Raw genomic sequence first — 26,337 nt, forward strand, 5'->3', positions numbered from 1 at the left:
GCTTAATTAAATAATTTACACACACACACGCAGACACACGGCCTTCTTTAGAGAATAACCCCAAAATATTCACGAAAATATGAAAATATCCATTCCCACAGATAAAAACCAATACATAGCAGCATATGTGTTTAAACACACTTCAACAGCTTGACTCTCACTGTAGTAGTAGGTTCAATTTCCACAGTCATGAGAGAATATATAGAAAACAAAGAGCATGTGACTGCATCATAGACGAACAAGGCTCTGAAGTAAGTCTGGAGAGAAATGAGCCCAGCGGCAGGGTGGCACAGTGGTTAGCACTGCTGCATCACAGCACTATGGACCCAAGTTCAATTCCAGCCTTGGGTGACTGTGTGGAATTTGTATGTTCTCCCTATGTCTGCATGGGTTGTGTCCGAGTGCTCTGGTTTCCCCCCACAGTCCAAAGATTTGCAGATTAGGTGAATTGGCCATGCTAAATTGCCCCTTAGTGTCCCAAGATGTGCAAGTAAGGTGGAGTTGTGGAGATAGGCGGGGGGAATGGGTCTAGGTGGGGTGCTCTTTCAAAGGGTCAGTGCAGACTCGCTGGGTCAAGTGGCCTCCTTCTACACTATATTCTATTCTATTAAGCAGGGGTGAGATAGCGGTTTAAACATTCAGGAGATGTATTCTGAGGGCTCTTAATTATCTGTTAAATTAGCACAACGGTAAAGTAGATGAATAAAGTTCCACTGTACCATACAAAATGGAAAATAAGAATAATTTTCAATACTCTGGCTACTTCAGTTCCCTATCTGGCTGAGTAATTCTCCTGGCTCCTCAGGTCTTCAGCTACCACAATAGAGCTTTCTGTGAAAAAAATAATCATTCTAATCAAAATGTTATGAAATACTTTTTAAAAAAATATGTTTAATCAAGGTTTTCAATAAATTTTTACAAAACACTCCAAAAAGGGAAGAAAATATTCATAAGAAAAATAAAAAGGGGGGCCTTATGACAACCCCTCCAACAACTTAAACCACTAAACATTAAACTCCTCCTCGTCTTGTGCCAAACTTAGCCTGATCCAGTTCAAAGTGGTTCACAAAGCACATATGACAGGCACTGGATGTCCAAAATATCCTGTATAACAAAAACATTCTGAAACACACACTATTGTGGGTGATGTACAACTTGCTATTTAATGATTATTTTTATTAAACATTTATACTGGTGCTTGCATGGTACAAGGACAATTGCAGAAAATTATGTTTATAATTAGACTTATAATACATGAAAACCTCCCAAAGCATTTCAAACAGATATGAGGCAAATAGATATCAAGCCAAAAAGCAGTGACTAGACCACGTGTGAATGGAAGCGAGTTTGACATCTGGAGAAAGTCCCTGAATAATTCAATAAATTTATTATGGCAGTGGAATGGCCATGACACTGAGAAAGCTTAGATTATGGTGAGGGGAGGAGCTCGTTGGCCTTTAAGGCGTGGAGAGGGGCGGAAGTGTGGAGGGGATCGGAACGTCTATCAGCAGACCTCATTTTTCTGATACCAGGTCCTTCAATCAGGCATTGCCCTCCCTTGAACAAGGATTGTCTCTCGGAAGCTGAATAGATTTGCATTTTTGACCTATCCATGTGACGACACCCCTGCCCGACATTGAGTAAATTCAGCAGCATTGGAATGAGGTATTTTCAGTGGACATTAATTTCACACTTAAAGGCATCACTTAGCTGCTGTGCGGAACAGCTGTCTGCAACCATCCTGTCCTGAACTTCATTGGCTGGGTGCAGGAAGGCAGTAGGTCCCAACCTTGCACCCTCCCACCCAATTAAATTTGCAAATCTGTAAACTCATTGTTTGGGGTGGGCATGACATTCCACCCAAAGGAAATACCAGAATTAAGCTATTTGACCCTTCAAGCTTTCTCTGCCATTCAATAGCAATGGGGCGGCACGGTAACACAGTGGTTAGCACTATTGCTTCACAGAGTCAGGGACCGCAATTCGATTCAGAGTCTGCACGTTCTCCCCATGTCTGTGTGGGATTCCTCCGGGCGCTCCGGTTTCCTCCCACAAGTCCTGAAAGACGTGCTTGTTAGGTAATTTGGACATTCTGAATTCTTCCTCAGTGTACTCGAATAGGCACCGGAGTGTGGCGACTAGGGGCTTTTCACAGTAACTTCATTTCAGTGTAAGCCGACTTATGACACTAATAAAGATTATTATTATAAGATCACGGATGATACTCAAACTTGAACCATCTTCTTGCCCTGTCCGGAATTCCCTTATTATTCAATTAGATTACTTATTTTTCTTTGAGCGAACATAGGCCACCCAAGTGATATAAAAATCTGTTCTTTATATAAAAATTTGATTCGCAGATTTCTTATTAAGTGCACTCAAATAAAATCTTCTCCTGCGTTTTGGTGGTGCAAATTCTTGTTGGAATACAGTTGCATGAATGCCGCTTAATCTCACCCAAAGCTAACCTGAGTGGTAACTCACCAAACATAGCTCATGGCAGATTCAACATTGTGTTATTTTATCCATAAAAGCTGAGCTTAACCCCATCCTGATATGAAACTGACAAAATAAGACACAAATTCCAAGGACCACAATATTTTAAATTGATATTGGTGATGCATTTTGCAGAATTCATTCTCCTGATCGAGGAAAAGGAAAGTGCTTCATAATCTGGTGCTCTGAAATAGAACAGGTCCTGAACTTGCAGGTTGTTCTCAAAGATGCTGAAGTGTAAGACTTCTAGTTGTATAAACGTCCTCTGAATAATCCATGACAAACTCTAACAGTAAGAGTTCCTGAGAGTGACAGGGAGAAAAGGTAGATGTGACGTTTTTTGGTGCATCAATACATGTTGAACATACTGTATTAGCATCCATTCCACATTGGGTTAGCAGCTCTGTTTCTATATAATTCCATGTTCCTCCTGGTGCCACCAAAATTTAGCCAGTTGATCTCCAATATCCTCATAGAAGCAACATTTGTGCCACACAAGGACCATCTCCAAAGAGAGAGAATCAAACAATCGCCCCTTGATATTCAATGGCATTACCATCATCTCCCACTAACAACATTCTGGGGGTTACCACTGACTCACAAACTGAACTGGACTAGTCATATACTGTTGCTACAAGAGCAGGTCAGTGGCTTCTGACTCCCCAAGCCTGTCCCCCTTCTATAAGGCACAAGTCATGAGTGTGATGGAAGACTCCCCACTTGCCTGGATAAGTGCAGCCCCAAAAACACTCATGAAGCTCTACACCATCCAGGACAAAGTATCCCGCTTGATTAGCACCCCTTCCAAAGCATGCACTCCCTCCAGCAATGATGCACAGTAGCAGCAGTGTGTACCAACTGCAAGATACAGTGGAGGAACTCACCAAGGCTCCTGAGGCAGCACATTCCACAGCCACTACCATCTAGGACAAGGGCATCCGATACATGGGAACCTGGAAGTTCCCCGCTAAGCCACTCACCATTCTGACTTGGAAATTTATCGCTGTTCCTTCACTGTCACTGGGTCAAAATCCTGGAGCTCTATCCCTAATTGCACAGTAGTTATACCTACACCACGTGGGCTGCAGTGGTTCAAGAAGGCAGCTCACCACCTTTTCAAGGGCAATTAGGGATGGCAATAAATGCTGCCCTAGCCAGCGAAGCCCACATCCCGTTAAAAAAAGAATGGAAAAAAAGACTCATATCTTGATCATAAAATGCTAGGGAAAAATTAGACAAAATATTTTACAGGTTGGATCTGATTTAAATGTACAGTCACATTTGGGGTGCTGATGGGCAGCTTGTTGAAACAAGTTACCAAATTTCCCTCCCCATTTATCAACAAGCTGCCCATCAGCACCCCAGAATTGACTGTACATTTAAATCAGGTCCGACCTGTAAAATATTTTGTCTAATTTTTTTACATGCCATCTTTCTGGTAAATGCAGGTGAGTGTGCACTCATATAGCTCCAGAAGCCATTTCGATCACTCACATTTTTGCTCATGTCTATATACAAAAGGTGGGCGGAGGGGGGAGGTTGTAGCAATAACTAGAAAATACAGAGAAGTGCAGGAAATATATCGAGTACATGCAAAAAAGAATACGGAGTGTTTATGATTTGGTAACAAAAGAAGTATCAGAAAAATAGTACACATCCTGTATTGAGATTGGCTGGTACTAAAATTTCATACGAGTTAAACCAGTTTTTGACATGTTTTTATTGATAGTATTCACATCACCATACAGAACATTGTCATAAAGATGAGGTATAGGAAATGCTGCAGATTGGTCAAAAAAGACATCTCTATGACTACCTGTGAAATTCAATTTCTGTGTCCTTTCTAGTCATTGCTATAACACATAAGAGCTACCTTTGAAATCAGGGTTTTAAATCAGGGTTTTAAATCAGGTTTTAAATCAGCAATGTTGCTGTGTATTTTCTTGTCATTTGGTATCTGATCAGAAAGCTTTATGTAATTTACATGATGTGATTCAAATAATATTTGTTACCACCATCATTGAAGAAACAAACAATTAAATACAGCCAGTAAACGTCAGGGCTTCGGAAAATTCCTCCAGGTCCTGACAGAGGTTCCTATAACGACGGTCTTGACATTCATCTCCTTTTGGCCAACGTTCAATCCAGGTTCCTTCTCCAATCTGATAGCTCAACCTGAAATTCAGACAGCCAATGAAAATGAGGACGAAATCACACAGGCACACTGATTATGAGTACCGTCTAAATTAGAAAGAACTTATGATAGCTAATGGCTGTTTCTGTGTGATATTTGAATTACCATGTAAAAGGGTATCAAGGCACTGGAGAAGGTACAAGGAAAAGATTTTCAAGGATAATATCAGAGAGTAAGGGCACGATACAGTGAAAAGAAATCCGGGCACGTTTGGCAGGATGTTTCTTGGAGGCTGCAGCACCAAGATTCACCCCGATATTCACCGGCACTTTGCCGGGATTTTTTCGAGGAGTTTCTCTCCGTCGAGCCTTTTTTCCTGCACTGGGTAGCTGATCTCGCAGCAGGACTGGCTCCTCTCAGATAGGTGCTCCGATGTCTACATCCCCCTCCCCATGCCTCTGCTTTCTGGAACTGCCTCCCCCCTTCAACCTCCAACATTTTCTTGGCCCCTCAAACTTCCCCTCCCCCTTTCCTCTCATGGGCAATGGCCTGCAAGGTCTGACCCTGGCAGTGCTAACCTGGCACTTGGGCACCCTGGCTCTGCCTGGCCACCCACCTGGCAGGCAACCCCAGAGGTACCATCACGCCTGGTCCATGTTTGTGGAAGCCAGTGCAAACTGTGCCCGGTTGAAGTCTCACAGGCATGGCCATTGACTCCCGGGCATCGGGTGAATACTGCATCAGGGTATTTAAATGAGCCAAATCTCATTATCTGGATCATGCCCAGTGAAGGCGTGATCCAGATCGCAGTGGGTGTAGCGCGTTGGGTGACTCCCGTCAGCCCGGTGCGGGGCCAGTTTTGGGGCTCTCGTGGCATTCACCCATTGCACCCGGCATTGCTGAATTGTGCCCTACAGCTGTCAGGAAAATTTCTAAAATTTGGAGCTTGTTTTTCTGGAAAAAAAAGAGTACATAGAAATATGTATCGAATATAGAAGCAGCAGGAGGTCATTCGGCTTTTGGAGCCTGCTCCGCCATTCATTGTGATCATGGCTGATTATCAGGTTCAATACCCTGATCCAACCTTCTCCCCCAAATCCCTTGATCATCCCCGAAAAGTTATATCTAATCCTGTTTGTCCCGAAGCTTCTGTCGTCGTGCTCGATGCTGGAACAACGTCTTGCTGATGTGCCGTTGGTTTAAAACATTACAAACCTTCCACTGATCAGTCACTGCACCTGCTGGGGAAACCTTCAACACAAGACATGGGGCAGCATGGCAGCACAGTGGGTAGCACTGCTGCTTCACAGCTCCAGTGTCCCAGGTTCGATTCCCACCTTGGGTCACTGTCTGTGTGGAGTCTGTACATTCTCCTTGTCCTGCGTGGGGTTCCTCCAGGTGCTCCGGTTTCCTCCCACAAGTCACGAAAGACATGCTGTTAGGTAATTTGGACATTCTGAATTCTCCCTCTGTGCACCCAGACAGGCGCCAGAATGTGGCGACTTGGGGCTTTTCACAGTAACTTCATTGCAGTGTTAATGTAAGCCTACTTGTGACAATGAAGATTATTATTATTATTCTGACACGTTTCACAGTGTGCAACAAGGTTGGTAATGTCATCATTTATTCCTGGCCAATATACAGATTCACAAGTTCTTCTTTTGCAATTTACCATCCCCAGATGGCGTTCATGGACCTTGCTGAGGATCATGCGTCGCAATGACGTCGATATGACAATACGATTTTGCCTGTATGTTTCGGTAGTTGGAACAAGTTACTTTGGGCCAACCATCCCGCATGTACTTCAACACGCGTTAGATTGTTTCATCTTTGCATGTTTCTTCTTTAATAAGATTTGACTTGTCGTCGGAAACAGGTAGGTTTTCTGCCATGAGGGTTGCTTGAGCTTCAATGATCTGTACGGTGTCTGTGGTCCCTGGATCATCAGTTGCACCCGATAGTGCATCAGCTACAACCATCTCCTTTCCTGGCGAGTAGACAAGCTCAAAATCGTACCTTTGAAGTTTCATAATCAATCTCTGTAGTCATGGCGACATGTCGTTCAAGTTCTTCTTTATGATGAAGATGAGAGGACGATGATCAGTTTCCACTGTGAATGTGGGTAACCCATGCACGTAGCTATGGAATTTGTCCATATCCATGAGTAGACCCAAACACTCCTTTTCAACTTGCGCATAGCGCTGCTCGGTTGGTGTCGTCGCTCTCGAGGCATATGCAACCGGTTGCCATAACCCTTCACTTAACAGCACTGCGCCTATGCCATCTTGCTGGCAGCTGTCAAAATCTTCGTGTTACTTTTGGGTTCGAAGAAGGACAGAACAGGTGCTGTAGTGAGTGTTCTCTTCAGATCAGACCCCTCCCTGTTGTGTTCACCAGACCAAGTGAACATGACCACCAAATCTCTCGGCCACCAAATAGTAACATTATGGTGGGGCAGGCAATAAACAAAGAAATAACAGATGCATGTAGAAATGGGACAGCAGTTATCATGGGGGATTTTAATCTACATGTCGATTGGTTTAACCAGGTCGGTCAAGGCAGCCTTGAGGAGGAGTTTATAGAATGTATCCGCGATAGTTTCCCAGAACAGTATGTAATGGAACCTACGAGGGAACAAGCGGTCCTAGATCTGGTCCTGTGTAATGAGATTGGATTGATTCAGGATCTCATAGTTAGGGATCCTCTCGGAAGGAGCGATCACAATATGGTGGAATTTAAAATACAGATGGAGGGTGAGAAGGTAAAATCAAGCACAAGAGTTTTGTGCTTAAACAAAGGAGATTACAATGGGATGAGAGAAGAACTAGCTAAGGTAGACTGGGAGCAAAGACTTTATAGTGAAACAGTTGAGAAACAGTGGAGAACCTTCCAAGTGATTTTTCACAGTGCTCAGCAAAGGTTTATACCAACAAAAAGGAAGGGCGGTAAAAAGAGGGAAACTCGACCGTGGATATCTAAGGAAATAAGGGAGAGTATCAAATTGAAGGAAAAAACATACAAAGTAGCAAAGATCAGTGGGAGACTAGAGGACTGGGAAATCTTTAGGGGGCAACAGAAAGCTACTAAAAAAGCTATAAAGAAGAGTAAGATAGATTATGAGAGTAAACTTGCTCAGAATATAAAAACACACAGTAAAAGTTTCTATAAATACATAAGACAAAAAATAGTGGCTAAGGTAAATATTGGTCCTTTAGAGGATGAGAAGGGAGATTTAGTAATGGGAGATGAGGAAATGGCTGAGGAACTGAACAGGTTTTTTGGGTCGGTCTTCACAGTGGAAGACACAAATAACATGCCAGTGACTGATGGAAATGAGGCTATGACAGGTGAGGACCTTGAGAGGATTGTTATCACCAAGGAGGTAGTGATGGGCAAGCTAATGGGGCTAAAGGTAGACAGGTCTCCTGGACCTGATGGAATGCATCCCAGAGTGCTAAAAGAGATGGCTAGGGAAATTGCAAATGTACTAGGGATAATTTACCAAAATTCACTAGACTCTGGGGTGGTCCCGGCGGATTGGAAATTAGCAAACGTGACACCACTGTTTGAAAAAGGAGGTAGGCAGAAAGCGGGTAATTATAGGCCAGGGAGCTTAACTTTGGTAGTAGGGAAGATGCTGGAATCTATCATCAAGGAAGAAATAGCGAGGCATCTGGATGGAAATTGTCCCATTGGACAGACGCAGCATGGGTTCATAAAGGGCAGGTCGTGCCTAACTAATTTAGTGGAATTTTTTGAGGACATTAACAGTGCGGTAGATAACGGGGAGCCAATGGATGTGGTATATCTGGATTTCCAGAAAGCCTTTGACAAGGTGCCACACAAAAGGTTGTTGCATAAGATAAAGATGCATAGTATTAAGGGGAAAGTAGTAGCATGGATAGAGGATTGGTTAATTAATAGAAAGAAAAGAGTGGGGATTAATGGGTGTTTCTCTGGTTGGCAATCAGTAGCTAGTGGTGTCCCTCAGGGATCAGTGTTGGACCCACAACTGTTCACAATTTACATAGATGATTTGGAGTTGGGGACCAAGGGCAATGTGTCCAAGTTTGCAGACGACACTAAGATAAGTGGTAAAGCAAAAAGTGCAGAGGATACTGGAAGTCTGCAGAGGGATTTGGATAGGCTAAGTGAATGGGCTAGGGTCTGGCAGATGGAATACAATGTTGACAAATGTGAGGTTATCCATTTTGGTAGGAATAACAGCAAAATGGATTATTATTTAAATGATAAAATATAAAAACATGCTGCTGTGCAGAGAGACCTGGGTGTGCTAGTGCATGAATCGCAAAAAGTTGGTTTTCAGGTGCAACAGGTGATTAAGAAGGCAAATGGAATTTTGTCCTTCATTGCTAGAGGGATGGAGTTTAAGACTAGGGAGGTTCTGCTGCAATTGTATAAGGTGTTAGTGAGGCCACAGCTGGAGTATTGTGTTCAGTTTTGGTCTCCTTACTTGAGAAAGGACGTACTGGCACTGGAGGGTGTGCAGAGGAGATTCACTAGGTTGATCCCAGAGTTGAGGGGATTAGATTATGACGAGAGGTTGAGTAGACTGGGACTGTACTCGTTGGAATTTAGAAGGATGAGGGGGGATCGTATAGAAACATATAAGATTATGAAGGGAATAGATAGGATAGATGCGGGCAGGTTGTTTCCACTGGTGGGTGAAAGCAGAACTAGGGGGCATAGCCTCAAAATAAGGGGAAGTAGATTTAGGACTGAGTTTAGGAGGAACTTCTTCACCCAAAGGGTTGTGAATCTATGGAATTCCTTGCCCAGTGAAGCAGTAGAGGCTCCTTCATTAAATGTTTTTAAGATAAAGATAGATAGTTTTTTGAAGAATAAAGGGATTAAGGGTTATGGTGTTCGGGCCGGAAAGTGGAGCTGAGTCCACAAAAGATCAGCCATGATCTCATTGAATGGTGGAGCAGGCTCGAGGGCCCAGATGGCCTACTCCTGCTCCTAGTTCTTATGTTCTTATGACGTTTTTCAAATTCGGTACGTGATGCCAAGTTTGGTATGAATTTCCCCCCAAAATTGACAGCACCTGGCATTCTTAATAGTGCCCTTTTTGTCTTTTGGACATAACATTCTGGTGATCGCTTCAGTCTTTTAGTGTCTGGCTGAACTCCTTGAGCTGATAGTTGATCACCCAAGAAAATTAGTCTGGAGATGCCAAATTGGCATTTGGCTCTTTGAGACCAAGCTTTTCAATTCGCTTCATGACTTGCAGAAGTCGTGCAGTGTGTTCCCCTTCATTTGATGACCAAATGATGATGCCATCCATGTACACTTGTACGCCATCAATACCTTCGACCATCTGTTCCATAGCCCAATGAAAAATTTCAGAAACTGAAATGATTCCGAAAGATATTCTATTGAAATAGTATCTCCTGGACTTCCGGTGGCGGCCATGAATTGAGAACATAGAACATAGAACAATACAGCGCAGTACAGGCCCTTCGGCCCACGATGTTGCACCGAAACAAAAGCCATCTAACCTACACTATGCCATTATCATCCATATGCTTATCCAATAAACTTTTAAATGCCCTCAATGTTGGCGAGTTCACTACTGTTGCAGGTAGGGCATTCCACGGCCTCACCACTCTTTGCGTAAAGAACCTACCTCTGACCTCTGTCCTATATCTATTACCCCTCAGTTTAAAGCTATGACCCCTCGTGCCAGCCATTTCCATCCATGGGAGAAGGCTCTCACTGTCCACCCTATCGAACCCCCTGATCATTTTGTATGCCTCTATTAAGTCTCCTCTTCTTCTCTCCAACGAAAACAACCTCAAGTCCATCAGCCTTTCCTCATAAGATTTTCCCTCCATACCAGGCAACATCCTGGTAAATCTCCTCTGCACCCGCTCCAAAGCCTCCACGTCCTTCCTCTAATGCGGTGACCAGAACTGTACGCAATACTCCAAATGCGGCCACACCAGAGTTTTGTACAGCTGCAACATGACCTCCTGACTCCGGAACTCAATCCCTCTACCAATAAAGGCCAACACTCCATAAGCCTTCTTCACAACCCTATCAACCTGGGTGGCAAATTTCAGGGATCTATGTACATGGACACCTAGATCCCTCTGCTCATCCACACTTCCAAGAACTTTACCATTAGCCAAATATTCCGCATTCCTGTTATTCCTTCCAAAGTGAATCACCTCACACTTCTCTACATTAAACTCCATTTGCCACCTCTCAGCCCAGCTCTGCAGCTTATCTATGTCCCTCTGTAACCTGCTACATCCTTCCACACTGTCGACAACACCACCGACTTTAGTGTCGTCTGCAAATTTACTCACCCACCCTTCTGCGCCTTCCTCTAGGTCATTGATAAAAATGACAAACAGCAACAGCCCCAGAACAGATCCTTGTGGTACGCCACTTGTAACTGAACTCCATTCTGAACATTTCCCATCAACCACCACCCTATGTCTTCTTTCAGCTAGCCAATTTCTGATCCACATTTCTAAATCACCCTCAATCCCCAGCCTCCGTATTTTCTGCAATAGCCTACCGTGGGGAACCTTATCAAACGCTTTACTGAAATCCATATACACCACATCAACTGCTCTACCCTCATCTACCTGTTCAGTCACCTTCTCAAAGAACTCGATAAGGTTTGTGAGGCATGACCTACCCTTCGCAAAGCCATGCTGACTATCCCTGATCATATTATTCCTATCTAGATGATTATAAATCTTGTCTCTTATAATCCTCTCCAAGACTTTACCCACTACAGACGTGAGGCTCACCGGTCTATCGTTGCCGGGGTTGTCTCTGCACCCCTTTTTGAACAAAGGGACCACATTTGCTATCCTCCAGTCCTCTGGCACTATTCCTGTAGCCAATGATGACATAAAAATCAAAGCCAAAGGTCCAGCAATCTCTTCCCTGGCCTCCCAGAGAATCCTAGGATAAATCCCATCAGGCCCCGGGGACTTATCTATTTTCAGCCTGTCCCGAATTTCCAACACCTCTTCCCTACGTACCTCAATGCCATCTATTCTAATAGCCTGGGTCTCAGCATTCTCCTCCACAACATTATCTTTTTCCTGAGTGAATACTGACGAAAAATATTCATTTAGTATCTCGCCTATCTCTTCAGACTCCACACACAACTTCCCATCCCTGTCCTTGACTGGTCCTACTCTTACCCTAGTCATTCGCTTATTCATGACATACCTATAGAAAGCTTTTGGGTTTTCCTTGATCCTACCTGCCAAATACTTCTCATGTCCCCTCCTTGCTCGTCTTAGCTCTCTCTTTAGATCCTTCCTCGCTACCTTGTAACTATCCATCGCCCCAACTGAAACTTCACACCTCATCTTCACATAGGCCTCCTTCTTCTTTGGTAAACCACGGTTCCCTCGCTCTACGCCTTCCTCCCTGCCTGACCGATACGTACTTATCAAGAACACGCAGTAGCTGATCCTTGAACAAGCTCCACTTATCCAGTGTGCCTAACACTTGCAGCCTACTTCTCCAACCTATACCCCCAAGTCATGTCTAATGGCATCATAATTGCCCTTCCCCCAGCGAGAACTCTTGCCCTGCGGTGTATACTTATCCCTTTCCATCACCAACGTAAACGTCACCGAATTGTGGTCACTGTCCCCAAAGTGCTCTCCTACCTCCAAATCCAACACCTGGCCAGGTTCCTTACCCAAAACCAAATCCAACGTGGACTCGCCTCTTGTTGGCCTGTCAACATATTGTGTCAGGAAACCCTCCTGCACACACTGTACAAAAAACGACCCATCTAATGTACTCAAACTATATCTTTTCCAGTCAATATTTGGAAAGTTAAAGTCTCCCATAATAACTACCCTGTTACTTTCGCTCTTATCCAGGATCATCCTCGCCATCCTTTCCTCTACATCCCTAGAACTATTTGGAGGCCTATAGAAAACTCACAACAGGGTGCCCTCTCCTTTCCTGTTTCTAACCTCAGCCCATACTACCTCGGAAGATGAGTCCCCATCTAGCATCCTCTCCGCCACCGTAATACTGCTCTTGACCAGCAGCGCCACACCTCCCCCTCTTTTGCCTCCTTCTCTGAGCTTACTAAAACACCTAAACCCCAGAACCTGCAACATCCATTCCTGTCCCTGCTCTATCCATGTCTTCGAAATGGCCACAACATCGAAGTCCCAGGTACCAACCCATGCTGCCAGTTCCCCTACCTTATTTCGTATACTCCTGGCATTGAAGTAGACACACTTCAAACCACCTACCTGAACACTGGCCCCCTCCTGCGACGTCAAATCTGTGCTCCTGACCTCTATACTCTCAATCTCCCGTACCCTAAAACTACAATCCAGGTTTCCATGCCCCTGCTGCATTAGTTTAAACCCCCCCAAAGAGCACTAACAAATCTCCCCCGAGAATATTTGTGCCCCTCAGGTTCAGATGTAGACCATCCTGTCTGTAGAGGTCCCACCTTCCCCAGAAAGAGCCCCAGTTATCCAGAAATCTGAATCCCTCCCGCCTGCACCATCCCTGTAGTCACGTGTTTAATTGCTCTCTCTCCCTATTCCTCATCTCATTATCACGTGGCACAGGCAACAACCCAGAGATAACAACTCTGTTTGTTCTAGTTCTGAGCTTCCATCCTAGCTCCTTGAAAGCCTGCCTGACATCCTTGTCCCCTTTCCTACCTATGTCATTAGTGCCAATGTGGACCACGACTTGGGGCTGCTCCCCCTCCCCCTTAAGGACCCGGAAAACACGATCCGAGACATCACGTACCCTTGCACCTGGGAGGCAACATACCAAACGTGAGTCTCTCACGCTCCCACAAAATCTCCTATCTGTGCCCCTGACTATCGAGTCCCCAATTACTAATGCTCTGCTCCTCTCCCCCCTTCCCTTCTGAGCAACAGGGACAGACTGCGTGCCAGAGGCCCGTACCCCATGGCTTACCCCTGGTAAGTCCCCCCCCCCCACAAGTATCCAAAGCGGTATACTTGTTTCTCAGGGGAACGACCGCAGCGGATCCCTGCACGACTGCTTTTTCCCAGTCCCTCTTACAGTTACCCACCTATCTCCAATCTTTGGTGTAACTAATTCCCTGAAGCTGCTATCTATGACCCCCTCTGCCTCCCGAATAATCCGAAGTTCTTCCAACTCCAGCTCCAGTTCCCTAACTCGGTCTTGGAGGAGCTGGAGATGGCAGCACTTCCTGCAGGTAAAATCAGCAGGGACACTAACGGCATCCCTCACCTCAAACATCCTGCAGGAGGAACATTGTACTCCCTTCCCTGCCATCCCTCTAACTTTCAACCAAGATCTGGCTAACAACTAAATTAAAAAAAAAAAAAAATAATAATACAATATGGTACTTACCTCACACCAATGAGGGGGGGGGGGAGAACAGTAGGGAGTAGGATGCTTGGTGACATGTGCGGGGGTTACCAGGCTAGCTGGGCGAGCTAGATCACGGATGCGCAGTGGGGGTGAACAGGTGACCAGTTTGATATGGGGAGTTGGTTGTTTTGGTAATGGGCCCACCGACCAGGCCGATCACATGGAACGTGAGAGGGCTGAATGGGCCAGTCAAGAGGACTCGCATATTCGCGCATTTGAGGAGGTTGAAGGCAGACGTAGCAATGTTACAAGAGGCACCTGAGGGTATTGGGTCAGACTAGGCTGAGGAAGGGGTGGGTCGGGTAGGTTTATCATTCGGGACTAGACTCTAAAATTAGTGGTGTTGCGATCTTGATCAATAAGCGGATGTCATTTGAGGTAGGAAATATAGTGGCGGACTCGGGGGGCGGGGGGATGTTATATTATGGTGAGTGGGAAGCTGGAGGGTATAGCGATGGTATTAGTGACTATTTCGCAGTAAACTGGGACGACGCGGAGTTTATGAGGCGGATGTCAGGGAAGATTCCGGACGTGGACTCGCATAAGCTGATCATGGGGGGGGGGGTCATTGATCCAAGGTTGGATTGGTCGAGTTCAAGGACAGGGAGGGTGCCAGCCACGGCGAAGGAGCTAAAGGGGTTTATGGAACAGATGGGGGTGGGGTAGACCCATGGAGGTTACCAGGTATTCGGCGATTGTTGTTTCAGACACTGGGTAGATTTACGGGTGAGCAAGGAGGGGGGAGGTCAGCGCCCGCAATGGAGAATAGATGTGGGACTGTTAGCAGATGAGGGGGTGTGCGGGCGGGTGAGGGAGGCCGTCCAGAATCATTGGGCGATAAATAATACCGGGGAGGTTTCGGCAGCAACGGTGTGGGAAGCGCTGAAGGCAGTGGTTAGGGAGGAGTTAATTTTGATACGGGCTCATAGGGAGAAGGTGGAGTGGGTAGAGATGGATAGGCTGGTTAGGGAGATACTCCAGGTGGGCAGAAGGTATTCTGAAGCCCCAGAGGCGGGATGATTGAAGGAGCGGCAGAAGCTGCAGATGGAGTTTGGTCTGATATCCACAGGGAAGGCGGTGGGGCAGTTGAGGAAAGCGAGGAGGATGGTATATGAGCATGTAAGAAGGCCAGTAGGATGCTAGCACACCAGCTAAGGAAGAGGGAGGTGGCCAGTGAGATAGGAAGAGTGAAAGGCAGAGGGGGAACACGGTCTTGGACTCAGAGGCGGTAAATGGGGTGTTCAAGGAGTTTTATAGTCGGCTGTATGAGTCAGAGCCCCAGCTGGGGTGGAGGGGATGAGGCAGTTTTTGGCTGGAGTTTCCGAAGGTGGAGGAAGGGTTGGGGGAGGGGTTGGGAGCCCCAATTGGGATTGTAGAAGTAGTGGAGGGACTGGAGGCCATGCAGTCGGGCAAGGCCCCGGGACCGGACGGCTACCCAGTGGAATTTTACAAGAAGCTTTCTGGAATACTGGGCCTGCTGCTGGTGAGGGGCATTTAATGGGGCAAGGGAGCGGGGTGTCCTTCCCCCAACAATGTCACAGGCTTCAATTTCATTGATCCTGAAGTGAGAGAAGGACCCAGAGCAATGTGTGTCACACAGACCAATCTCCCTACTGAATGTTGATGCCAAATTGCTGGCCAAGGTTTTGGCCTCAAGGATAAAGGAATGTGTTCTGGGGATGATAGCGGAAGACCAGACGGGTTTGTTAAAGGCAGGCAGTTAACTGCCAACATTAGAAGGCTACTAAATGTGATCATGATGCCCTCCGAGGGGAGGAAGGCGGAGGTAGTGGTTGCTGTGGACGCTGAGAAGGCCTTCGACCGGGTGGAGTGGAATTATTTATGGTAGAACCTGGAGCGGTTTGGGTTTGGGCAGGGCTGAATTGACTGGGTTCGGTTGCTGTATCAGGCACCGGTGGCGAGTGTGCAGACGAATCGGGTGAGTTCGGAGTACTTTAGACGGCACTGGGGCACGAGTCAGGGATATCCACTCTCCCCACTGTTGTTTGCCTTGGCTATAGAGCCATTGGCAATGGTGCTGAGAGCGTCAAAGGATTGGAAGGGGCTAGTCCGAGGCGGGGGGGGGGGGGGGTGGGAAACACAGGGTCGCGTTGTATGCAGACGACCCACTCCTATATATATTTTTTTCTTCTTTTTTTAAAATTTAGATTACCCAATTATTTTTTCCAATTAAGGGGCAATTTAACGTGGCCAGTCCACCTATTCTGCACATTTTTGGGTTGTGGGGGCAAATCCCACGCAGACACGGGGAGAATGTGCAAACTCCACACGGACAGTGACTCAGAGCCGGGTTCGAACCTGGGACCTCGGTGCCGTGAGGCAGCTGTGCTAACCACTAGGCCACCGTGCTGCCCTTCCTATATATTTCTGACACGTTAGGGGGGATAGGGGAGAATTTGGCCGGTTCTTGGGTATGGGTAAAAGTGAGGTTTTTGTGATCCAGGCGAGGATTCAAGAGAGGAGACTGGGGCGCTGCCGTTTAAAGTGGTGGGAGGGAGTTTTTGTTACTTTGGTATCCCCAACTCCTTTTTCACCAGGGTGGATCAGCTGATCATGGCCTTCGTATGGGCTGGAAAGAACCCTGGGATCTGTAAAACCGTCCTACAAAGAGGGCCACGCATGGGGGGGCTTGGCTCTGCTGAACTTCCTATTGTGCCGCTGGGCAGTGAATACAGAGAGGATGCAGGAGTGGTTGGAAGAGTTTGAGGCAGAATGGGTGCAGAAGGAGGTCTTTTGTACTGGGATATCCCTCCGGGCACTAGCCACCGCCCCACTCCCATTTGCCCTTGCCAAGTACTCAAGGAGTCCGGTTGTAGTAGCCACACGAAGTTCCTGGAACCAGCTCAGGCACCACTTTAAAATTGGTGTCATGTCTGTTGCAGCCCCCCATCTGCAGAAACCATAGATTCATCCTGACGAAAATAAACTCTACCTACAAAGCGTGGACAAAGGATGAAGGGGGACTGACAGCAAAGGACTGCCAAAAGGAGGAGGGGAGACGGCGGGGTGGGGAAATAGCCAGAAGGGAGAAGGAGGAGGGAGGGGAGCAGATAGAACCCACATCACAGCAAGAAGAATGGGAAATCTTCAAAACACACCTGGGGTGTGGGTGCTGTTATGGCCCAGGGTTTAGAGAACCCCAAAGTGTATCATAGAGTTCACCTGACCCACAACCTTTAATAGATTGCGGTATGGGGAGCACACGGCCCACTCGACAGGTGTGGTACAGCAGAAATGGAAAGGTATTTTTTAAAGCAAAACAATGTTTATTCTATGAACACAAGTTAACCATTTAAAAACATACAATGAACATCTTAGCAACCATCAATTCAAATACAACCCCCAAAGAATACAACACTAGGTAATCCTTAATAACTTCCCAAACAACATCCAGAAGACAAAAGAAACACCTTTTAACAGAAGCACATCAGGTTTACATTCACTACTGAAAACATTTATAATTCTGAATTCACCAAATAATCAAGAGATAGTCTTTTCATGCCAGAGAGAACAGCAGTACACCTGCTCTGTCTGGCTTCAGCTCCAACACTGAAAACGAAACTAAAACACACCCTGCAGCAAACAACCTAAAATGAAAGTAAAAAGCTGACAGACAGCCCAGCTCCACCCACTCTGACATCACTGCAGTAATAAACACCCATTTCTTAAAAGTACTCTCACTACATATATTTACATACATACCCATTTATAAACACCCATTTCTTTAAGGTACTCTCACATGACAGTGCCCACAAACAGCAGCACTGCCAGAAAAAGGGCAAAATCACCGTGCTAGTTCTCATCTCCCTTTTTGTTTCTTCCTGGGGTGCTGTACTCAGGTTACATTGGGGTATCTTTGACTATTTTTAACATGCTGATTACAACAATGTAAATTGACCACAATTTGAGTATATCTTTGCATAAGTGTAAATTTTGATCACATTTCGGGTATGTCTTGTAACAATGGAGGAATGTATTTATTTATAACCTCTTTTATGACTGATGCAATTGTGTAAATATATTATATTTCTGTTACTGGGGTTACTGTTGTAATTTTTGATACAGGTATTGGTTTTGCTTTTGTAATTTTTGATTAACAAAAACCTTACAGAACTCAGGACCCGGGCTCAATTCCTACCTCGGGTGTCTGCCTATGTGGAGTTTGCACTTTCTCCCCGGGTTTCCTCTCGGTTCTTTGATTTTCTCTCCCAGTCCAAAGATGTGCAGATTAGGTGGATTGGCCATGCTAAATTGTCCCTAAGTGTCCAAAGTTTAGGTGGAGCTGTGGGGATGGGGCAGAGGATTGGGCCTAGGTGGGGTGCTCTTTCGGAGGGTCGATGCAGACTCGATAGGCTGAATGGCCTTCTGCACTGTAGGATTCTATCTTAAAATTTCAATAAAAATATTTTAAAAATAAATATATATATATATATATATATATATAATGTTAACAGTTGGGGTCCTGGCACATATCTCTGCGGTACCCAAGTAGTCATTACCTACCAATCAGAAAAATACCCATTTATTCCAACTTTTTGCTTCCTGTCTGCTAACTAGCTTTCTATCCATCTCAAGACACTAGACACAATCCCATGCGCTTTAATTTTACATAGTAATCTGCTGTGTGAGACCTTGTTGATAGACTTCTGAAAGTCTAAATAAACCACATTTACCGGTTCTCCCTGGTTAACTCTACTAGTTAGATCTTCAAAGAATTCTAGTAGATTTGTCAAGCATGATTTCCCCTTCATAAAACCACGCTGACTTTTTCTGATCAAACCACTGCTTTCCAAATGCTGTGCGATGAAATCCTTGATAATGGACTCTAGCAACTTCCCAACTATCGACGTTGGTTCACTGGTCTATCGTTCCCAGTTTTCTTTCAACCTTCATTTTGAATAGCGGGGTTACATTCGCTGCCCTCCAATCTGTACAAACCATTCCAGAGTCCAAAGAATTTTGGAAAAGGATCACCAATGGATCTATTATATCTAGGGCCACTTCCTTAAGTACTCTGGAATGAAGATTATAAAACCGTAAGCCATAGGAGCAGAATTAGGTCACTCAGCTCATTGAGTCTGCTCCGCCAGTCAATGGATATTTTCTCATCCCCATCCTCCTGTCTTCTCCCCATAAATCCCTGATCCCCTTATTATCAGGCCCAGAAGATTTATCTACCTTCAATTCCATTAATATGCCCAAAATCATTTCTCAACTAATACTAATTTCCTTCAGCTCCTCACAAAAATTTGTGTTACTTAGAATTTCCAGTACATTATTCATGTCTTTCTTTGTGAAGACAGAAGCAATGTACAAATTTCGGTTCTTCAGTCATTTCTTTGTTCCCCGTTATGTATTCCTCTATTTCTGACTGTAAACATTTGCTTTAATCAATCTTTTACTCTTTACATAACTACATTAGCACAGGGCTAAATCGCTGGCTTTGAAAGCAGACCAAGGCAGGCCAGCAGTGCAGTTCTATTCCCGTACCAGCCTCCCCAAACAGGAATGTGCCGGAATGTGGCGACTAGGGGCTTTTCACAGTAACTTCATTTGAAACCTACTTGTGACAATAAGAGATTTTCATTTCATTTATAGAAATTTTTACAGTCAGTTTTTATGTTCTCCGCTAGCTTATTTTCATATTGTATTTTCTTCTTCTTAATCAATTCCTTGGTCTGCTTTTGCTGAATTTTAAACTGTTCCCAATCCTCAGATCAATTGCATTCCCTTGCTAATTTGTATGCCTCTTCTTTGAATCTAATACTATCTCTAATTTACCTTGTAAGCCACGGTTTGGTCAGTTCCCTTTCTACTCTTGCGCCAAATAGGAATAAACAACTTTTGGAGTTCATCCATTGGTTCCTTGAATGCCTGCCATTGCCTGTCCACTGTCTTCCTTTCAGTAATGTATCCCAGTCCATCATAGCCAACTGATGTCTCATACCATCAGAGCCTTTATTGAGATTCAGAACCCTGGTCTCAGAATCAACTACCTCAATATCCACCTTAATAAATAACTCTATCATATTATGGTCACTCATCCCCAAGGGTTCTCTCACAACTAGATTGCCAACTAATCATTTCTCATTGCACAACAACCAGTCCATGATGACCTGTTCCCTTATTGGTTCCTCAACGCATTGGTCCAGAAAACCATCCGGTATACACTCCAGAAATTCCTTCTCTATTGTACTGTGACTAATTTGACTCACCCAATCTGTGTGCAGATTAAAGTCGCCTATAATCGCAGATGTTTCTTTGTCACATGTATCTCTGATTTCTTGTCTAATGCTATTCCCAACATTCCCACTGCAATTTGGTGGTCTCTATACCACACCTATGAAAGTAAGAGGAGGAAGAAACAATTGTCGAGGCCTTTACAATTATGAAAAACTTTCATCGGGTGAATACAGGGAAGGTTGTTCTGCCTGTGGGTGAGTCCAAATCTAAGAAGCATAAATAAAATATAGTCACAAGTATATTCAATAGGGAATTCAGGATATACCTCTTTACTTAGGGAGTGTGAGATTGTGGAACTCCCTCCCACAGGGAGCTGTTATGGTAAATGACAGTGATGCATTTAAACAGGAGCTAGAAATACATGAAGGGGAAAGGAATAGTAGATTAAGTTGAATCTCGATTTTGGCCTTTCCTGCTATTTAACCGATGTGCCCAGATCCGCTCCGGGCGCAACGTGGTGGTTAAATCGCACCCATAGTTAATATTTTGTATCCATATGACTATCCTTCAGAGCGCCAAAGGGTTTTGGTTCATCTTGAAAATAACTTTATAAATGTGACTTCTTTCTAATTTCTAATAATCAACTCACATAACGTTTTTCCTTATTTATCTGAAAGGGTGCCCACAATGGGGCAAGTGTGAGAACTATCTACTACAACCCAAATATGCCAGGATGTGCTGCTACAGAGGAAGTTGAAGATTTTGCAGCGAATAGAAATATATGACAAAGCCTAGCTTCTGCAATGTGTGCAAGACCTGAAGATTATGGCTCAGATTTTGCACACCTATTAGCAGCAAGCCCTGAGACGTCCATCGTTATTGTGCTAACTGGTTGGTACTTACTTTGTTACTTACATTCATTACACTCTCCCCCAGCTACACTCCGCCACACCTGCAGGACTGGATCTGCAGGGATATGTATTGAACTCATGACATCAAAGGAAGCACAGTCTTTTGGAATTGAACTGCTTCATTAGGCCCCTCACCTCATTGTTGGAACCACACTGCAGCGGGGAGAGGAAGTTTCCACTCCACCCAGTCAATGGAAAAGGTAAGATTACAATCTTAAAAACAATCAGCAATGGACTCCTCCACTGTGCAGCTCACCACAAGACCTGGTGCTGAATGTTTTACATTGTTCTTCAAACTGCACACTCTACTTTCCATCTCCCAAAGAATTATAGAAAGACAGTTTCTTTAGAATACAATGGCATGATGCTATTAACCAGAACTTGTTTTGAATGATTAGTAAAATGCAGAAAATTATATAAGCAAGTTGAATGATTAGTAAAATGCAGAAAATTATATAAGCAAGTTTGTTCTCACTGGAACGAAGGAGGTTGAGGGGCGACCTGATAGAGGTCTACAAAATTATGAGGGGCATGGACAGAGTGGATGGTCATAGACTTTTTCCCAGGGTAGAGGGGTCAATTACTAGGGGGCATAGATTTAAGGTGCGAGGGGCAAGGTTTAGAGTAGATGTACGAGGCAAGTTTTTTTACACAGAGGGTAGTGGGTGCCTGGAACTCGCTGCCGGAGGAGGTGGTGGAAGCAGGGACGATAGTGACGTTTAAGGGGCATCTTTACAAATACATGAATAGGATGGGAATAGAGGGATACGGACCCTGGAAATGTAGAAGATTTTAGATCAGACGGGCAGCATAGTTGGCGCAGGCTTGGAGGGCCGAAGGGCCTGTTCCTGTGCTGTACTTTTCTTTGTTTGTTCTTTGTTTGTTTGTTTATATAAATGGGTAAAACTAGGTCAGAATTTACAGCTTACCTTTTAGCGACAGCCCAAAAATCTGATCCCTGACCCATGATTAAATAGTGCATTTCCAAGTCCATGTTACGTGTTCCTTCACAGTTGGCACGAGTTATCAGTTCTCTAACTTGTTGTTCCACAACGTCATCGCTTCCTAAACAAAATGCACAGTCGGAAGTGTTATATTACATTTAGTAATATCTTGCTACTCATTTGCTTACTGCCAGAATGGTCGTATGCTTGACGTTCAGTAACACTCAAAGTCTTCAAATAATGCAAATGCTATTCCGCTCCTATGTCTTATGGTCTTATAGTCTTATTTATTGAGTAACGATAATAAATTAACTATGTTCGTTCACTCTTCTATAACTATAACTGTAGATTAGATTAATAAGAATAAATATCTATATATATAATGATTAACTACACCTGCACACTAAGCTATATCTCTGGTCACTCATTACTCCTGATACGAAGAGGTGGGAACTCTCTCTGAGTTTACCTTATATACATATATCTGGTGCTGCCATCTAGTGGTTAATTATCTATCATTTGCTTATAGATGTTACATACCTTCAGATATACAGATCACTACAGGAAGAAAGATTATTCTGACTGATCACCATTCAATATTTTCAGATGCAGTGCAGAAAGAGGCCATTCTCCCTGTTGTGTATATGCCAGCTCCCCACAAGAGCAACTCAGCTAGTCTAATTGTTCCTGACATTTTCTTGGAGCCTGTCGTGTTATTTACCCTGGGGTAACACGGACTGCAACTGGATGCAGTTAGATTGTAAAGCAGGCACCAAACTTAGACGTTGGTTCAATACGATTTATTGAACTCCTGTAACAAGCCACACAGCGTGCTGTGGGTTGACACTCTACTACTCTAAGTATGCTAACCCTAACTAACTAGACCAGACTAGTTCTGAGCCATGTGTAGAAGCTGCTAATGATATATACACCCTGACTGTCACTACAGTTGTCACCAGTGGAAAGAGGCGGAGTGCTGATGCCTCGTGTGTTTTATAGTAGGAAGCCCTCCTCTAGTGTTCTGTCTAGTGATTGGTTGTGTCCTGTCCTGTGTGTTGATTGGCTAACCTCTGAGTCTATCACTGCCTGTCTTCCTCATGATGTGCATGGGTGCATATTATGACATAGCCGAACAATTTTTTTCTCTTCATGTGATTGCCCAATTTTCTTTTCAAAGCCATGATAAAATCAGCCTCCAGACTCTCAAACAGTGCATTCAAGATCTTAACCACGGTGTAAAATAGTTTGTTCACATGTCACTGTTGGTTCCTTTGCCATACACCTTATATCGAGGTCAACTGAATCTTGATTCCATTGCAAATGGGAACAGTTTGCCTCTATCCAGGCCCCTCACGATTTTGAAGACTATCAAATCTCCCCTAACATTCCCTTTTCTGAGGGGAACAACACAACTTCTTCAATCCATGCCCATAACTGAAGAAGCTCATCTATCAAACCAATATTGTAAATCCATTCTTTTTGTATTATTTTTTTAAAGTATTTTTATTCCAAATTTTCAACTTTTTTACATTTCACACAATAAACCCACCCAACACTTTAAATCCCCAAACACTCAACCTCCTGCTCTCCCTCCCCCTTCCTCACCCCTCCTCAAAAGTTAACGGTAACCAGCCCTCCAAAATGCAGGATGAACAAACCACAGGTTTTATGGAACCTATCGCTCACCCCCCTTAGCGCAAATTTCACCTTCTCCAGGGCTGAGAACTCCAACAGGTTTCCCCCACTACACCGAGGTACGTGAGGGGCTCGCAGTCTTACATGTGAGATTCTGCCACCCCAACAAGACCCGCCTGAGTAATACAGGTGTGACTCAAGTCGTGTTGAATATACGTACCTTAACATTTCTCTTTGCACGCTTGTTGAAAAAGGTAAAATCCCAAGAAGAATATGCAAGTGCATTCATCATTTTGAGTGCTTTACTTTCTCAGTTAATGGTTATAGTCGTGTTTGTTAACTAAGTATGCATATAAAGTAGTGTTTTTGTTTTAATTTAGAGTGCCCAATTAATTTTTTCCAATTAAGGGGCAATTTAGCGTGCCCAATCCACCTAACCTGCACATCTTTGGGTTGTGGGGGCGAAACCCACGCAAACACGGGGAGAAAGTGCAAACTTCACACAGACAGTGACCCAGAGCCGGGATCGAACCTGGGACCTCGGCGGCGTGAGGCCATTACTGAGCCACCGTGCTGCCCTCACGTAAAGTAGTGTTTTGTGCGAGTGTACATCAGTACGTTCTTCAAAAGTGAGTGTATATGGTAATAGTGTAGCAAAACCAGCAATTCTCTACTGGGCAACACGGTAGCATTGTGGATAGCACAATTGCTTCACAGCTCCAGGGTCCCAGGTTCGATTCCGGCTTGGGTCACTGTCTGTGCGGAGTCTGCACATCCTCCCCGTGTGTGCGTGGGTTTCCTCCGGGTGCTCCGGTTTCCTCCCACAGTCCAAAGATGTGCAGGTTAGGTGGATTTGCCATGATAAATTGCTCTTAATGTCCAAAATTGCCCTTAGTGTTGGGTGGGGTTACTGAGTTATGGGGATAGGGTGGAGGTGTTGACCTTGGGTAGGGTGCTCTTTCCAAGAGCCGGTGCAGACTCGATGGGCCGAATGGCCTCCTTCTGCACTGTAAATTCTATGAAAAAAATTCTATTGTTGTATACCTAATAAACCATAGCAACCATTCAGGGTTTGAAATTCAGATCTGGATCCAAGCACATCTCTGCTGCAACTGTTGGGAAGGTATGACTGGAAAATGGGGTGGAATCTGACCTGGCAGGATTCTGCATCATACAGGGGTGATACGGAAATTACGGCAAGAGGACTTTCAGCACATCTTCTGTAACCATGTCTCCACCCCCAGTCACATCCACGGAGTTCGTCAGATACGTGAGTTGCTCTCAGTCTTACATGTGAGATTCTGCTAAAAGCACCACTCAAAAAGTTAAACAGAGCCTAAGCCCCATTGTACTTTAAAACATTCCAAAATACACGTGGCCAGATAATCAATCCCTGTAAACATGGACTACTTTCCAGTGATGACCCAAATAACAATTTGTAACAGAGTCCAACCACTCTGGTGAACAAGAGGTGACCTGTATTTTAATGTTGAAATTGTGTTGCAATAGAATACATTTTTTAAATTGGTAATTAAGCACAGCTGTCCCCAATTGGGAAAGGATGAGGAAATCATTGCAACATACAATAACTAGTTCACCCTGGGTGTCTGAGTTCCGCACACATGAGTGCGGCCTCAACCGGGACCTGGGATTCATGTCGCATTACATTCATCCCCCACCATCTGGCCTGCGAAATCCTACCAACTGTCCTGGCTTGACACAATTCACACCTCTTTAACCTGGGGTTACCCCATCTCTGGATCTGTAAAGATTTAATCACCTGCTAATGCTCGCATCCTAAGCATTGTCTGGCATCTGTGAATCTGTCTATATATATGGGGCGAAATTCTCCATTATCGGCGGAAAGTCCGCCGATCGGCGCAAAAAGCAGCGCAAATCCCACTTGCGTCACGTCATAAAAATGGGCCGATAGTCTGCGGCCCGAAATGGGCTAGCAGCGACGTAACGGGATCCGCGCTTGCGCAGTGGTTCACGCCGTGCAGCGTCATACGCGCTGCACGGCGTCACGGCTCATAAGGCCGCGCAGCTCCCCCCCACCCGACCGGAACAGCCGACCGCAACACCCGACTTGATGGCTGGCCGTCGCTCAGCCCCGAGGTTCGAGTCACGCGATGTGGAGGCGCTCCTGGACGCGTTGGAGCAGAGGAGGGACGCCCTGTATCCCGGGCACGGCCGCAGAGTTGCCCCACGCCACAGCCGGCGTCTGTGAAGGGAGGTGGCAGAGGCCGTCACCGCTGTGGCCCTAACACCACGGACAGGCACCCAGTGCCACAAGAAGGTGAACGACCTCGTCAGAGCAGGCAGGGTGAGCCTCCCCCATATCCCCCCCTCCCCCATATCCCCCCCTCCCCCATATCCCCCCCTCCCCCATATCCCCCCCTCCCCCATATCCCCCCCTCCCCCATATCCCCCCTCCCCCATATCCCCCCCTCCCCCATATCCCCCTCCCCCATATCCCCCATATCCCCCCTCCCCATATCCCCCCTCCCCCATATCCTCCATATCCCCCCTCCCCCATATCCCCCCTCCCCCATATCCCCCATATCCCCCCTCCCCCATATCCCCCCTCCCCCACATCCCCCATATCCCC

General features: G+C 45.3%; 1 protein-coding gene across 1 annotated transcript in view; it reads right to left on the bottom strand.

Moving 5' to 3' along the window:
- Positions 1 to 4,197: 4,197 nt before the first annotated feature.
- LOC140403226 (complement C3-like) overlaps positions 4,198 to 26,337 on the bottom strand; it is a 466,462-nt gene continuing 444,322 nt past the window's right edge. The window contains exons 40-41 of the mRNA XM_072490983.1: positions 22,077 to 22,212; positions 4,198 to 4,671 (exon numbers count right to left, since the gene is read on the bottom strand). Coding sequence (XP_072347084.1) covers positions 4,533 to 4,671; positions 22,077 to 22,212 — 275 coding nt within the window. The 3' untranslated portion in view covers positions 4,198 to 4,532. The remainder of the gene's footprint in view (positions 4,672 to 22,076; positions 22,213 to 26,337) is intronic.

The sequence above is a fragment of the Scyliorhinus torazame genome, chromosome 27 (genome assembly GCF_047496885.1).
Source record: "Scyliorhinus torazame isolate Kashiwa2021f chromosome 27, sScyTor2.1, whole genome shotgun sequence".
NCBI classification, from domain to species: Eukaryota; Metazoa; Chordata; class Chondrichthyes; order Carcharhiniformes; family Scyliorhinidae; genus Scyliorhinus; species Scyliorhinus torazame.